This window comes from Ovis aries, chromosome 18, assembly GCF_016772045.2.
Source record: "Ovis aries strain OAR_USU_Benz2616 breed Rambouillet chromosome 18, ARS-UI_Ramb_v3.0, whole genome shotgun sequence".
In the NCBI taxonomy this organism is placed as follows: domain Eukaryota; kingdom Metazoa; phylum Chordata; class Mammalia; order Artiodactyla; family Bovidae; genus Ovis; species Ovis aries.
The window spans coordinates 25,978,296-25,995,710 of NC_056071.1; the positions used below are offsets into that span (position 1 = coordinate 25,978,296).

The 17,415-nt window shown below is 43.1% G+C and overlaps 2 protein-coding genes across 2 annotated transcripts in view; both read right to left on the reverse strand.

Moving 5' to 3' along the window:
• The window catches only part of ENTREP2 (endosomal transmembrane epsin interactor 2), a 123,676-nt gene that overhangs the window by 61,426 nt on the left and 44,835 nt on the right, over positions 1–17,415 (reverse strand). The window lies entirely within an intron of this gene.
• NSMCE3 (NSE3 homolog, SMC5-SMC6 complex component) lies at positions 1,818–3,371 on the reverse strand. Its single transcript, XM_004023182.6, has one exon. It carries the CDS (start codon positions 3,245–3,247, stop codon positions 2,390–2,392), a length of 858 nt encoding a protein of 285 aa, XP_004023231.2. The 5' UTR covers positions 3,248–3,371; the 3' UTR covers positions 1,818–2,389.

Genomic DNA, 17,415 nt, shown 5'->3' on the forward strand with positions numbered 1-17,415 from the left:
CCAACTCCTACCTAACCTTTATCCTAAACCACTCGAATCCATTCAGATGTTTTAACAATGTGAGTGACAACTATAACACAGATTTGATTTTTGCCTGAGAATGTGATTCAATTAACCTTCTCTCTGTTTTATGTACCAATTGGGGGTTCAGATGTAGTTACATATCAACATAGTTCTGTATTGTTCATTCCTGGATACAAACCAGTCAAATATTTTCTGAGTTCATCTCTTTCCTGTTTGTTTTCCTACATGCAGCCACGGCATCCAACACTTCTGCTACCAATGTACTGTTTCTTAACTTCAGAGTCACTGGGTTCATTAGGTGCACGATCTGCTCAAGTCACTACAAAAAGGGCTTTTACCAAATGCTTTTCCATTATATCACACTTCTTTCCAACATCCCCAGTATTAGCTTCCTCAACTTCTGAATCATTCAGGATAAGACAGGTTACAAATAACTCCAGAATCTCGGTGTCCTAACACAGCAGAAATACTTTCTCCTGTTACATGACCAAAGCAGGTCAAATGGGTTTTGCCTTAGGTTCACTTGGGGCTTCCCTGATAGCTCAGTTGGTAAAGAATCCACCTGGAATGCAAGAGATTCCAGTTCGATTCCTGGTTGGGAAGATTCCCCTGGAGAAGGAGTAGGCTACCCACTCCAGTATTCCTGGGCTTCCCTTGTGGCTCAGCTGGTAAAGAATCCAAAAGCAATGCGGGAGACCTGGGTTCAATCCCTGGGTTGGGAAGATACCCTGGAGAAGGGAAAGGCTTCCCATTCCAGTATTCCTACCTACAGAATTCCAAGGACTGTATAGTCCATGGTGCCGCAAAGAGGCGGACACGACTGAGGGATGTGCACCTTCACTTTCAGGTTCACTCAGGCTGCTGCTGCTAAGTTGATAAGCCCTGTCAGACTCTTTGATACTTCACTGACTGTAGCCCACCAGGCTAGAATTCAGATTTCCCAGGCAAGAATACTAGGGTGGATTGCCAGTCCCTTCTCCAGGGGATTTTCCCAACTCAGGGCCTCCCACATTAGCAGGTGGGTTCTGTACTGTCCTGAGATGTCAGACAACCTCCCAGGCAAGAATACTAGGGTGGACTGCCAGTTCCTTCTCCAGGGGATTTTCCCAACTCAGGGTCTCCCACATTGGCAGGTGGGTTCTGTACTGTCCTGAGATGTCAGACAACCTCAAAACCCCATATCCTGTTCACTACACTGCAGACACCCCTTCCAAGCCCAGTTGGATCTTACTTTCTGCTCTGTTTATGTGGGCTCCATCGTGAGCTATTTTTCCATAAACCACACAGTAGAGTCGGACTAGAAGGACAGTCATGATTTACAAGAGAATGAAAGAAAAAGTTAAAAAGAAAAAACTTTAACAGTCCTAAGCCAAGGAAAAAAAGCCCAATTTAAACAAATTTGTGCCCATAACTTTACATAAACTTCCATACCTAATTATCACACTACCATACACAGTAACAGGCAGCATCAACCCGTTTTATAGGTAAGGAAAGGTCTGTGTACAACTTAATCTCCTTAAATTTGTAAGTGAGGCAGACTCTGAACCCACTAGTCTGATTCCCAAATAGGCATGGTTAATCACTAAGACTTTTATCAACTTTTCCATGACCCACAGAAATAATTTTACATCATGATCCAGTATGTCACACATATAAAAGTAAAGCAACTTCAACAAAACACTATTTACCTCAATGATATGTAACAAAAATTGTTTTCTTTTTTCCTTATGATGCTAGTTTTCAGTCATGAAATTTCTCATGAGTTAGGGTTAAAATAAATGCATAATGCTAAATTGCTTCAAAAATACAGTATTTATTATAACTATAGTAGCAAAAAAAATTGAACAAAATGGTCAGCCACACAGCATAGTAATTATCAATGTAAAAAGTTATTTGGAAAAACTACAATACACACATTGCTTAGAATGACTCAAAATGCTTACATGCATAGAAAACAGATTTTTTAAATAGCTGCGTTAAGGTAATAGGGGATATAGGCAATTACACTTTCGTTTTCAATTTACGAAGACTTTTCCTTTACAGAGTGGGGCAGTTCAAAGGCCGGACAAGGGCCAGTTCGCTTATATTTCCTTGGCAGTTCCAGATCCGGGTAGGAAGTTTTCCAATTCGCTTTATAAAGCTAACAAGATCTTTACACCAAAAAACACAGACACTGAAGCAAATCAAAACAAAACAAGTCACCCTCTAAATGAAATTTTAGAATCAAAACGACTTACAACATTACAAGAATTAAAGTTTGCAAACACTTCCTGGAACTACCACGCATTTAAACAATCAAGATGCTTCCTCCCACCTCCAGCCCTTCCCCCGGGGAGGGAGAGGGCCCTGGGGTGTGTCTCAGATTTCAAGAGACAGGAGCAGGGGTTGGGGCAGAGGCAGTGGCTGGACTCGGGCCCGCGGGCTGGGGTCTGGCCCTGGCCTCCTCGTCCGCCAAAGCCTCGCAGTACTGCGCCGGCCAGTCCTTGGGGTCCTGGTTGTGGACTTTAGCCACAAACTTGAGCACCTTCATCTTGCTGGTCTCCAGGTTGGTGCGCGGGCCCCACTGGAGCTCGTAGTCCACGGGGTCCGTGTGCGGGATGCGCCGGTAATCCAGGTATCGCTGCCGCACGAAGTCCTCGGTGATGAGCTTCTTGGGTTCCCCGAAGATGAGGTGCTTCTTGTCGGGGTGTACCCCGAGGCGCCGCAGGAAGTCCCAGACCTCGGTCTCCTTGATGGTATTGCCTTTCATGAAGATGAGCCCCAGCACGATCATGAGCAGCCCAGTGGTGGGCGTTCCCTGGTCTCCGCGCACCTCCGCGTCCTCTTCCACCGGTTCCAGCGTGTTGACCAGAATGTAGGTGTTGCTGCGCGGCTCCAGCTCCACCAGCCGGTACCCGAACACGTACTCCAGGCGCTCGGCCGCCCGCCGCAGCAGCTCTGGGAGCACATCCTTGTAGTCGCCGACCACATGCCGCAGGATGTCGGTGCGGCGGATAGGGATCTTCCTCTGGTCCTTGATCAACAAGAACTGCACCAGCTCCGCCACCTTCAGCTCCAGCTGCTTCTGCGAGCGCGGCCCCGGCGCGGGGGAGGCCTGGGCCCGCCGCTGCGACGCGGCGCCGCCCGGCCCGCGAGACGTGCTCGGGGCCTCCTCGCCGCCGCCACTCGGCTCCCGCTCGCCCTGGGAACTGGGGCGGCCCCGGCTCTTCGGCTTTTGCGACATGTCGCGGCGGCGGGACCCCGACCGCGCGGACTCCCCGTAACCGGCAGCGGTGGCAGGGATTGAAGGTCGGTTAGCCGTTAGTCCGTGGGGCTGTGGGAGGGCCCGGAGGAGAAGCGGTTGTGTCACAGAAGCTGCGCGCTTGCGTCACAGAAGCTGCGCGCTTGCGTCACGGAGGCTGCGCGTTGCGTCATCGAGGCCGCGCCGCGTCTAGAGGTCGCTCCGGTCTGGCCAGCGGCCGCGGACGGCGGCGGTAAGAAGCGGGTATTCCTTGCAGCCTTTCGGGCTGTATTATGATTAAGTGTCGTCGTTATTACCAAACCCTGCAGATGGCGAACAGGAAGCAGAGCTCCTGAGCGAGTGTGCGGCTTGGCTCAGGATCGTACCCAGGCCAGGGCTGTAGAAACTTGAGAGTCAAAAGCTCTGAAATCAGGGCTGTATGTAGGTGAAGGAAACTCCCAGGATGAATATGGGAGAAAAATACGGCGAAGAGCGTGGAAAGGAAGTAAGAGCAATTTCTTTCCACACGAAACGACGTAAAGACAATTAAAAGACCCCAAGGACTACTAGTTTGCCTTCGCCAGCCCCTTCTCACCATTTTCCACCAGTTACTTTCTCTAAAGCCCGAGTCTGTTTAGAAACAATGGTAAACAGCTTCGTCTCGCATACAGGGCTCTTTCTCCGTGTCTTTTCACCTTTCAGCCTTGATATTCTGTGTAATCAACTCTTTCAGCCGGACAGCTATGGCACAGTCACCCCAGAAAGCACGATAAGTGGAGGGTTTTTGCTTGATCCGGGGAGTTTTATCTATTGGAAGCACGTGCTCATGGAAAGATGGGCCTTGGGCTCACAACCACAGATCTGGCAGAAATGGCTAAGAGAATGCTACCAACAGAGAAGTCGGTCTCAAGAGACTACCATTTAATTTGGGGCATCTCTGACCAAGAATTGCTAACATGTGAGTCTCTAGCCTTAGAGATCAATGAGAAAGCGAAAACTCCAGGTTATCATCCGTCATAATCTGTGAAATATCTACTTTATATTTTTAATTGTGCTGCTTTAGTAACCAACGTGAGTCATTTCATTAACTCAAACCATCTGTAATCTGCTGCCATTACATCCACAGATCCTAGCAAATGGGTTCCTTTTCTATTTACTGACTTGCAAAGGCGAAACTTAATTTCCCTCTTTGTCTTCTTAAAGCTACCAGAAAGTGGGTAAACTGTTCAAAGAACCAAATCAAGTTGAGTTCCTCTTTAATGCAAATATATTCAAAGGAAAGCAATTCACAACACATTATTTGAATAATAACATCAAAACACAACCTTATTAAAATTTCATTAAATGTTGGTAGCATAAAATTTTGTTGTAATTTACTATGAAAATGCAATCTGATAATGGCACTGGAAAAGCAATACTAAATGTAAAATGATATTCTGTGTTGTGATGCAAGAATGCTAAAATCTGGTAAACTATGAGTAATAACGTTCTCTTCCACACAAGATCTAACAGTATATCCCCAGGCATTAATCTTAATGGCAGAAGCCTGCTAAGAAAAACAAATGTATCATCAAGGCACTCATTTTTTTCTTTCACAATGGGACAATCCATCTGCTTCAGTTTACTTGCAAATTAAAATTTAAACTCAAATGCAAAGAAACCTCCTACAGTTGAGAATCCTGCAAAAGGTCCCTTCAGAAAGATCAATTGTATCTCGAGTTTAAAAAAATCTACCAAAAGATGACAGAAATGGGAAATAAGAGGAAAGCCATTGTCAATAGCTGGGCTGGGTTATTTTTTAGTGTTCTGTCTTGCTCAGGTAGTCACTTCAGTTCCTAGTAATCCCACAGGTCTAGCAACCCCTGTGACTATGAAAATCAACATCTTTACCCAGATAGCAGATGTCATACTCAAAATGGGTGAAAAAAATACCAGTTTTAAGTCTTAAAACACCTCTCTACACAGCGTCTGGAAAATAGAGATGTAAATTAATAGGATTCGGGTGATGTTTTAAGCACTGCAGGGAGATGTCTCCCAGGCCACATTCCACCTCAGGCTGACATGGGAACTGACACTGACACTGTTGTGATGAGGATGGCAGTAATAACACTAACAGTAATAACAAATATAAACTTGGATCAAACCTTCTGAGTAGTCCAGGTATTACCTCATTTAATCTTCACAACAGCCCTGCGAGGCCTATGCTTTTATGACCTTTTCACACAGATGAGGAAACTTGAGGCACAGAGAAGAATGTTAACTGTAGCAAGGAAGCTGAAGCTGTGGATCTGAACTAAGGCAGGCAGCCTACCTCCAGAGACTGCTCTCAACCATATGCTGAGCACACAGAGAACACAGATACCAGGACCTTGAAAAATAAAGGTTTGGGAGTTGGATCTAGACTAGAGGGAAAGCTGCTGATACTCCCTTCTGTTCCCAAATCAACAAAATGAGACTACTAGTCCAGGCTTCAGGGGACTAAGATGAGAGGTTTGCCAAACACCTAGCACAGGGCCTGTGTTTCCTTCAGGGGTTTTACGTTAAACAGTCCTCCCTTGGCTTCTGGCAACTGGTGCTAGAGCCCCCTCAGATATGAAAATACTTAGATGCTCAAGGCTCATACAAAATAGCATCAGTTCAGTTCAGTCGCTCAGTCATGTCCGACTCTGCCACCCCATGAATCACAGCATGCCAGGCCTCCGTGTCCATCAAACCCATGCACGTCAGCAAACACCTCTAGATTATTTTAATATCTATATGATATAAATGCTAGGCAAACAGTTATAAGTATAATTTAACTGCTGTGTAAATAGTTGCCAGCACTCAGCAAATTTAAGTTTTGATTTTTTGGCACTTTATGGATTTTTCTTTTTTCTCATATTTTTGATCTGCAGTTGTTTAAACCCACAGATGCAGAACCTGTGACTATGGAGGACCAATGGTATTTGAGGGCTGTCAAAGCTATATGTAGAAAAGGTTTACTGCAGTGAAGCACATGTACACCAAAATCAGGAAGAGTCTGGAAAAAATTACCAAGGTGCTATTAATTTTCTTTTAAAAAGTGAAATTCAATGTTGATTTTCTTGACTGGGAGATAAATGAAAAATATACTTTCAGTGAATTTTAACTTCATTGTGACATCATGCCTCAGAAGTTGCTGTTGCTGCTGCTGCTAAGTCGCTTCAGTCGTGTCCGACTCTGTGCGACCCCATAGACGGCAGCCCACCAGGCTCCCCCGTCCCTGGGATTCTCCAGGCAAGAACATTGGAGTGGGTTGCCATTTCCTTCTCCAATGCATGAAAGTGGAAAGTGAAAGTGAAGTCACTCAGTCATGTCTGACTCTTTGCGACCCCATGGACTGCAGCCTACCAGGGATTTTCCAGGCAAGAGTACTGGAGTGGGGTGCCATTGCCTTCTCCACAGAAGTTGCACACATTCAAGTTGTAAGTAAATTCATCAAATTCAAGTGAGTATGATATTTATGACTTTTTGTTCAGCCAGTGGAGGAATAAGAACAAGTGGTTAAAAAAGAAAAACATGTGCAAACACTTTATGTTAATGGCCTTAGTATTTTTATTACTTGACCCCCCCAAAAATTTTTATTTGAGGCAAAAACTGAACTAGCTGAGATTTCAAGTCCATTGAACAAAGAAATGCCTAGTATGTACTGCTCTTTAGATGCTTCTAAGTAATTAATTGCTTTATATCATCTCCTTGGTAGCAAATGCCTGCTAAGAAGCTCTAATCATCTCTATTATCTACTAGATTCTCCTCTTCATTCAGCAGAAGTTCTTACAGAAATAGAAGAAGGTTTTAAATTTATAACTTCAATCTAGTACAAAAAGCAGGTAGGTAATATGTATATATTTCAATGCACTGACATATATACACCACCATGGGTAAAGTAGATACCTGGCGGGAAGCTGCTGTATAGCACAGGGAGCTCAGCTCAGTGCTCTGTGATGACCTACAGGCATGATGGAAGGGTGGGAGGGAGGCTCATGATGGAGGGCAGATATGCATACTTATGACTGATTCACATTATTGTACAGCAGAAACCAACACAACTTGAAAAGAAAAGCAATGATAAAGCATGCAGTCGCCATGTATGAGCAGTTTCTCTGCTTTTTCCAATGGAAAGAAGTGGATGGAGCACGATACGTCAATACAGTAGTTGGGGTGGGTGGGTAGGCAGATGCTATGTCCGTGCATAGATGGCAGGAAAAGCAATCCGGATAGTTTCATGCTTTTAATGAAACCCCTTGTATGTGCTCACGTGTAACTAAGATCCATCCTGGTTAAATCATGTGATAGGACTACCTAATAACACTTTGTCCCTCAGGAAAGAATATATTAAGTGGCAACAGAGCCTTCTATGAGTGGTGAAAGGGAGTGGAGAGGTGGGCTCAATGAGGCAGCATCTTTCAAGCGTTGTAGCCATTTGGCCCAGAAGCCTCCTCTTGGACTCTTTTCAAGAGATATGTATCCTACAATCACCCAGGGTCTTTTACTTAGGAAAACCAACAAGGCTTATTAAGTTAAAAGGTTACAAACACATAAGGTCTTATTAGTAGCCAATAAGTTGCTGTTTATTTGCTTGCTTCTGCCTTCTTTTCTGTATCTGTCCTTCCCCATTTCTCGGAGGCCCTCTTTTCCTGCTTGCACGTGGCTCAGTGACCGGTCAGGAGTCCAAGCAGTGTCCTCTCAGGGGTCACACAAGTTCTCTTTCCTCCTAGTGAACAAGCTGATGGGTGATGAATGCCCAGCCAGGTTTGCCTTTGCTAGGGAGTCACCTGTTTCAGGTGCAAGCCAATGCAGAGGAGCCCTTAGAGATGGAGGAGCAGTCCCCATGCTGCTGTCTGAATCCTGAGATCCGGAGTTCAGGGTCAGACTCCTAGGGAGAGCTGGTCACTGAAACAAGTAAAATCCCCTCCTTCTGCTGTACCTTCCTGAGAGTAGATTACCCTCACTCAAAACAGCAAATTCTAAACCCATTCTCTCAGGGAAAACGGAGCTGAAGAATGAGCCTTGTTTCATAAGAACGGAACTCGACAAGGTATCGTTACCTATGTTAACCAAAAATTCCCAGAATGGAGACCTACTGGAAGTAAAGAGGTGTTTGTTGGGGATTTTTTGGCACTGCAGGCCTGGAGACACAGATCCAAAAAAAACTTGAATTGTGTTCCCTCAGATGACAAAATGAAGGAGGCTTTACAAAGGCAGAAAAAGACAAGGTTACATAAGTGGTCAAGAATTAGGATCAGAGGTGGCAGGAAGCAAGGGTGATTGTTAAGTGAGGACTGGTTGGGATTGGAAATGACTACATAGTTGGGGGGGGCGGGGCTTTAAAAATACAAGGTTGTCACTTGCAGCTCCTTGCACATATTTTGAAAACTATGGCAGGCTACCGACCCAGCCAACTCTAGAGCGGTCCACCTCTGGGTTTATCATTTAAGACAGTAACTACTTTTGCTCTTTCAGCTTTTGTGAATTTGTTTTTATATCACTTGCAGCTAAAAACAGCTCCAGAGCACCTCAACTGACACCTGTAGATATAGGAGTCCCAAGGTACCAGTCCTTTCCACCTGGCTCTGAGATCTGTAGCCATTCGAATGGAGGCTTGAGATGCTGCTGAAGCTCAGGTAGTGGAGCAAGATCACAGCCAAAAATAAATAAATAATAAATGGATATATAAATTTTTTTTAAAAAAATGATCAGGCAAAGAAAACTCCTAAGATGCACAGTGATTTGAAGGCAGGAGAGAGCTGAATTCTAGAACAGATGGCTACCACGGGGCAGAACTAATGGAGGAAACAAATAGTCCATATAATGGAAACATAATGAGAACGCATAAGGAGATATTATTAGAGCACAACAAACTGCTTCTAGAACAGAATAATGCTGGAGTTTTTTCATTTAAAACTTCAAGAGAGGCACCATTAAAGAGAACATTCCCTGCAGAAAACCAAATTACTATTTTAGGAGGCTCAAATGAAAGACATGTCCCATAATAGAGAACAAAAAGTTAACAAAATGAAAATAACAAATGAAATATCAAGTTATGAAGGGTAGAAGCAGGAGGCACAATAAGTAAATAATTTACATTTTAAATTACAAGTTTGGGGAGGAAAAAAATGACAGAAGAAGCAAACAACATCAAAGAAGAAGCAGTTTGGGTTTTCTGCTTGAAAGTGTTCTGAAAAGGCAGACTTTAGATACGTGCTGGCAGATTTTCTGAATTTCAAGAAGAGACAAAAATCATACAAGCATGAAACCACACAGACAAAAACAACGAGTTCTTTCTAGAAATAATCAACTTATCATCACATTTCTTGCTTTCAGTCTTGGAAACTAGTAGATAATGGAATCACAGTTACTGACTAGAGAAAAGATGGGACTCTTTCCTAAGAATTCTCTACCAGGCAAAGTATCATATCAGCACAAAGGAATTGATTATAGGTTGTGCAGGGTGGGGAGTGGGCCTTCTGAGGGGGCCACTGTGAAAACACTCCAGCCACTCACACCAAAGAACTCAATCAAGCAAGGATCCATGGGAGGGGAAGACAGTGAAGTGAGTAACAGCAAGAGCACATTTTGTAATATTTATTTTAAAACCCTAATGGACAGTGATAATGTAAATTATAACACAGTTGTTCATAAGGATTCTCGAAACAGAAGAAGGGATATTTTGATAAGAGCCTGGGCCCAAACACTTTCAGCTCGCCCCAGGAACAAGAAGAAGAGTAGGGAGACGGATTCTTCTCCAGGTGGGGTGGGGTGCTGAGGACACTGAGAAGTCCAAGGTGGGAGCTGTGATGTCTCAGTTCCAGACCCCTCATGTTGGAGTGGGGTCTTTGGGAGCTCTGTCTCTCTCTTGTTAGAAGGCTTCCTGCTGGGTTTTTCCAGGGAGTGGCCATGGGGGAAGCTTGACCGGGGGTGAGGGGGGGCTGTGGTCAGTATGGTCCTAGCAGTACCCCCGCCCTGGCAGTGACCTCCATCAGCCCCCAGTCTCTCCCAGAACCAGCTCACTGTTCTCTCCCGAAGGTGTGAACAATAGCAGGGCACATCCCTGCAAACAGGAAAAGGGTAACAAGAGAATATTACTGCTACGTTTGCCAAGACCTTTGAAAACAGATGGAAGGGGGAAATTCCTAGAAAAGCACAACCAATCAAAACTGATACAAAAACAGAAGAGTTTGACTGGTTCTGGGAGCTGATGAATCTGTTATTCGAAACTTCCCCTCAAAGGAAACCCCAGATCTGGGTGCCTTCACTAGTGAATTCTACTGAACTTTAAAACAGAAATAATATGAACGATAATACTTCCAGAAAAGAAAACAGGGACTATTCCCATTGTGTTTTATGAAGAAAGCATAAACTTAACATAAAAATCTGACATGGACATTTTGAAAAATCAGGATGAAAGCCCATTCTCCCTCATAAATAAATAATCAAAACCCCTGAATTAAAAAGACACAGAATCACAAGATTCAACATGAGAACTCAAATCCAGGTAATTCAGTATACTAACAGAATAAAGGAGATCTCTCATATGGTCATCTCAAAAGACAGCAAGAAATCATAAGAGAAAAGTCAATACCTATTCATGATTAAAAAAAAACCAAACACAAACCTTAGCAGTCTTGAAATAGAAACTTAAACAGTCACTACAAACAGTCTGCATCAGACATCACACTTTATTGTGAAATTTAAAGTGTCTCTTCTGAGGTGAGAAATAAAGAAAACTTCTATCCATAACCATGTCTGTTCATCGTTATATTTGAGGTCACAGCCAGTGCAATAAAAAAAGAAAGAAAAAATTTGAAGATTGGAAAGAAGCAAAATTGTCTTTCCTCTCACCAAATGTTATGATTCTATTGTTGTTGTTCAGTTGCTCGGTTGTGTCCAACTCTTCGACCCCATGGACTGCAGCAAGCCAAGCCTCTCTGTCTTTCGCTATCTTGTGGAGTTTGCTCAAACTCAAGTCCACTGAGTGATGATGCCATCCAAACATCTCATCCTGTTGCCTCTTTCTCCTCATGACCTCAATCTTTCCCAGCATCAGGGTCTTTTCCAGTGAATCAGCTCTTTGCATCAGGTAGCCAAAGTATTGGAGCTTCAGCTTCAGCATCAGTCCTTCCAATGAATATTCAGGGTTGATTTCCTTTAGGATTGACTGGTTTCACCTCCTTTGTTGGCAAAGTGGTGTCTGCTTTTTAATACACTGTCTAGGTTTATCCTAGGTTTTCTTCCAAGGAACAAGCATCTCTTAATTTCGTGGCTGCACTTAATCCAAGATTTGTGTCCATAACGTTGTTATACTTAGCCACAAAAGACAAATGTATATGAAATTTGATCCAGGCTGTACACGGATATCATTTTTCTAAAGGATAACCCTGATTCATATTCTCCAATTTCTTCAATTCGATTACCAAGCTGAGAAAGCCATACTTTCTTAATTGTAATTTATATGCAAAACATAAAATTTCTGTCCTCTCTGTCCTCCATGCAGTCAGCCCTGCCCCTACCCACCCCTTTTGCTTTGTATGTTGTTTATGGTGATTCACAATGGTTTCTGACAATGGTAGCTCATTTACCTCTTTAAAATTATTTCAGTGTTATTAATTTTAATTTCTTTAAAAACCTATTTTCATTTAGACATGCTTTCTTAATTTAGGAATGCTCAGAGTTCATCTGAAAAAACTAAGACTCTAAAGTCAAAGACCAGTTTTAGTTGGAACTGTCCCTGAGAAACATGAAGCATTTCCATGCATGAGCCAAAAAACAAATATTAATATGTGTTCAGAACACATAATACAACTCTGAAAAACTGAAATAGCCGCTGCTGCTAAGTCGCTTCAGTCGTGTCCGACTCTGCGATCCCATAGACGGCAGCCCACCAGGCTCCCCCGTCCCTGGGATTCTCCAGGCAAGAACACTGGAGTGGGTTGCCATTTCCTTCTCCAATGCATGAAAGTGAAAAGTGAAAGTGAGGTCGCTCAGTTGTGTCCGACTCTTTGCGACCCCATGGACTGGAGCCTACCAGGCTCCTCTGTTCATGGGATTTTCCAGGCAAGAGTACTGGAGTGGGGTGCCATTGCCTTCTCCGAAATAACTGCACATGAATACAAATTAAAAATGAGGGACAATAATAACATTAAAAATGGACTCTGCCTTCTTTTTAGAGGCTACCCTGGGGGCAGAGAAGGAAAGAGTCAGTGCCAATGGCTCCTATCCCTGGAGCAGGGGGTGGAGGGGGCAAGAGGACACATCCCCTGGGGAGGGGACCAGGAGGGTTGAGGAGACTCTTGGAGTGAACCTGAACGGGTGAAGTAGGAGCAAGAGGGCTCTAAACAGAAGCACCCCCATCCCCAACCCCGCCCCTGAGGCTGCTTACACTGTTCTGCTCCTTCCCCAGAGAACCTAGGAACAGGCCCCCTGGGTCATGAGCTCAGCTCCAGAACCACACTGGGGATCCTCAGCAGACAACCATGTGTACCATAAGGAGCCAGTCCAGTCTTTTATAACTGTGGCATTTGGAAAGGAATGTTGTGCAACTGGCTTAGAGAATGAATGAGATGTGAAGTAAATAAACATACAAACAGGGAACATTCCAAGACAGAATGTTCCAGAACAGAGAAGGCGTACAAACTGCTCAGATTCCAAAACCTTTCTTGTGGGAAACACCCCTATTTGCACCAGCTCCCTTTTCCCATTTTCTGTGAAAGGCATTGAAAAGGTTGGCAGGAAAAAAATGGGAAGTAATTATTTTTGGCAGGATAGGGTTATAAATACGCCCATTTTGAAGCTATGGTGAGAGATCTTCATTAACTCCTCATCCATTTGAAAATGTAATATGAAGTAGTCTGCCTGTTCATGGACTTAAACTTTATCAACTTCCCATAGAATATATTCCTAATTGTCTTCGGTGTAAATGAACTGTGTAGGTCTGTTGAAACACTAGGAAAAAAAAAATAATAATAAGGGACTTCTCTGGAGGTCCAACAGTTAAGACTCTGCTTCCACTGCAGCGGGTAAGGGTTCAATCCCTGGTTGGGGAACTAAGATCCCACATGCCAAAAATAAAATTAGGACCTGCTGCTCCCTGAGCCAGGATCACTCTACTTAAAAAAGTCTGTGAACGTGGACTTTCCATCTCAAATTCTAAGATGAAATTACAAATGAAATGCTCATCATGAAGAATTTAATCATTCTTTTTTGTGTTGGTGATCAAATGCATTTCTTGGTCATAAAATGGCCTTCTTCAGTTTTCAGAGAAATAGTTGTTTTTGTCTTTCCACTGTTCTTATTGAAGAAGAAGCCTCTAGCAATCCCTGAATGATACCAGATATCTGCAGTGTGAGAATGAAGACGACATAATGAGCAAACGTCAAAAATGGAAAAACCCAGGCAAACAGGCCCAGGTTTACAGTTTAAACACCACACACAAAGTTAAGCAAAGATTCCAGGGCTTCAAAAGTCCTCCTTCCACAGGGATCCCCAGGGTGCTGGAGTTCAACTGACACCTATGCCGCTACTGAGTCCAGGGCAACACCCGGAGCCAAACTCAGACATAAAACTTTATATACAGTTGATAACACTTTGTGCATTTACTACTAAGAATTTGTCTGTCAATCTGTTACTCTGTCAATTATAGTAAAGTTATAGGAAAGCAGGGAAACAAAGTGCTCTGATTATCTGAGATTTTTGTTGCTGAAAATCTTAGGGACATAAGTAAAGGTTTTTCTGGCTTATTAAATAGAAAATACTGAACAGGATCTAAACTTTATTTGGTGAATCAAGACCTTATAGTGCTCCAAGGAAGTCCCTAAAGAAGAGCACTGCTTTTCTTGAATTTTGCTAAACAAAATTGCCTTTATTTAACATTTTTATAGCAATTGTTTATTCTTTTAGAGGTAAGTACTGCAAAGAAAAAATCCTCTAAGTAGCCCATAGTCTTGCCACTAAAAAACCCTTCTAAAGTTTTAAAAGAAAAATATGGGTAGCATGGTTAGAGAACTCAGACTTCACAGAAAAATACTAAATGAAAAGGCAAGGTCTCCTGTATTATCTGTATTCTAATCCCACTCTCTAAAACTTCCATCATGAGCACTGTCTTTTGACTCCTTCCATAAAACATTGACGATTATGTGTCTACATATATTCATCTATACAGATATGTTTTAAATGGACAGGAGAGGGGTTTGCTGGATTCTGCCCTACACGTTGCTTCTTCTCATAATAATCTTGGTAATTGTTCATACAAAAACATAAGAGTTTTAACTCATCTTCCTAATAGCAGCAGGACCTTTAAGCTCAGCTCTTTCATCCAGTGATTCCCCACCAATGTGATGCCACACTTCATATCCACTAATCCATCCTTCCACCCAACAATCCATCCATCCAGTAATCCATCCTTCCACCCATCCATCCAACAATTCACCTTCCATCCATCCAAAAATCCATCCATCCAACAATCCATCAATCCATTCATCCATCCACCCAACCATCCATTCATCCATCCATCCATCCAGATGACAACTGGTTTGGCAATGTGATGATCACTGGGACCCAGGAGAGTGTCAGGACTGCCAGGCAGTATGGCAGGGACTCTGTGAGCTGCTGTCACAATCTGGGCCAGTGATGCTTCAGGGAAGAAATTGGTACCTGGCCTAGGGCAAGTGGTGGGGTACAGGCTGTTATGGGAGGCCCAGGGTTCAGGGAGCATAAGCATTCAGTGCAATAGGAAACTGGAAGTGGGGTAACCAGGAAAACTTCTAGGACTATAGCAATCCTTGGTGATTGAAGATGGGGACAGAACACACAAGGCTCTCCAAATCTGGGGTCTTAGGGCAGAAGCCTGCTCACTTGAATATGAAAGGAAACAGTGATCCTGTATGGCTGGAAGATGGAAAATACCAAGATAGCTGAAGAAGGAGGTATCTTATTTCACTGAAAAAGCTAAATATAATAAGTGTAGAATACCATGCGACAATGTCTCCTTTCTAATTAACTCTCCAAATTCAGCACATTTCAGAAAAGATAGAATTTTCCTTCTGATCACACAGAGCGAGTTTTGAATGCTTGTCTGATATTTTTTCCCAAGAGCAAGTTATATCAAAGGACCTGAGACTGACAGGAAAAAAATGGCAAATACTATTTTTTATTTTTAAGTCCATTTGCTGAGAACCCAACTGTTTAAAGCAGTAGTTCTCTCTAGCTTTCTGTAACTAAATGAGAACATTAAATGTATCTCATCCCTAAATCACACAGGGCACCCTATCCTTTCTTTTCTACAAAAAATATAGAATGATTACCTGATGAGACAAAATGAAAATTTGAACAGCCACCTTGTAAAAATTAATCCTATGTGGTTTTCAGCTAACATGTAAAATACTGAAGTTGAATAAAATAAAACGAATAAAATACTCAAATATTTAAATAATCTGGACAGGGACTTCCCTGGCGGTCCAGTGGTTAAGATTCCATGCTCCAATGCAGGGGTTGTGAATTTGAACCCTGGTCAGGGAGCTATTAATAAGATCCCAAATGCCTCACAGCCAAGAAATCAAAACATAAAATAGGAACAATATTGTAATAAATCCAATAAAGACTTTAAAAATGGAACACATCCAAAAAAACTTAAATAAATAATCTCAACATACCAATCATCACTCCCACTACCTTCCATCAGAAATATCATTTGGCAACCTAGAGGGCTGGGAGGTGGGTGGGAGGTTCAAGAGGGAGGGGACATATATTTACCTATGGCTCATTCATATTGATGTATGGCAGAAACCATTACAATATTGTAAAGTAATTATCCGCCAGTTAAAAATAAAGGAAATATCGCTTGGCAATGAAAGATTGATATTAATAAGCTGGGTGGTCTGCAGGTCAGACATTTAGACACAGATTCTCCCCACTGATTTTATAATCCAGAATTGCATGAAATATAAACACAGCAAAAAGACATAAAAGGGAGAGATGATGTTTAGGGAAAAAACAACTTGCTTATTGCTACAGAATGAATTGTGTCCTGCCCAAATTCTTGTGTTGAAGAACAAGTAAGAACCCTTACTGTGACTGCACCTAGAGACAGGGCTTTCAGGAGGAAACTGAGTTCAGACAAGTCACAGGGGGAGGCCTTAACCTTGTAGAATTGGTGGCCTACTGCAGATGGTGATTGCAGCCATGAAATTAAAAGACGCTTACTCCTTGGAAGGAAAGTTATGACCAACCTAGATAGCATATTGAAAAGCAGAGACATTACTTTGCTAACAAAGGTCCGTCTAGTCAAGGCTATGGTTTTTCCAGTAGTCATGTATGGATGTGAGAGTTGGACTGTGAAGAAAGCTGAGCACTGAAGAACTGATGCTTTTGAACTGTGGTGTTGGAGAAGACTCTTGAGAGTCCCTTGGACTGTAAGAAGATCCAGCCAGTCCATTTTGAAGGAGATCAGCCCTGGGATTTCTTTGGAAGGAATGATGCTAAAGCTGAAACTCCAGTATTTTGGCCACCTCATGCGACGAGTTGACTCATTGGAAAAGACTCTGATGCTGGGAGGGATTGGGGGCAGGTGGAGAAGGGGATGACAGAGGATGAGATGGCTGGATGGCATCACCGACTCGATGGACGTGAGTTTGAGTGAACTCCGGGAGTTGGTGATGGACAGGGAGGCCTGGAGTGCTGCAATTCATGGGGTCGCAAAGAGTCGGACATGACTGAGCGACTGAACTGAACTGACAGGAGGGAAAAGCAAGAGAGCACAGCTCCCTCACATGCACCAAGGACAGGCTGTGTGGCCACTCGGCTGGAAGGCAGCTGTCTGCAAGCCAAGAACCGGGCTCTCACTGGAACGCAACAGGAACTTTGAGAAAATCCGAGTCTGCTGTAAGCCCCACCCCTGCCCTCTCTGTGGTGTTCTGTTATGGTCGCCCCAGCTGCCGACAACATCCCCTAAGAAGCTTTTATGTTTTCTGTTTTAGAAGAGAAACAATATATTGGGTTAAATGTCAACTAATGAGCAACAAAGTTTTCATGTATTTCTGTCATTTTTTCTGGGAGAGGAACAGTTGTATACTAACAGTTGTATACAGCCTTTCCCCAAGATTCCTGTCTCCAGATCACTTCTTTATACACTATGACCTCAACAATTACCCCCGAACAGA

Coding starts and splice junctions, on each gene's coding strand:
- NSMCE3 (XM_004023182.6), bottom strand. CDS start 3,247: ATGTCGCAAAAGCCGAAGAGCCGGGGCCGCCCCAGTTCCCAGGGCGAG.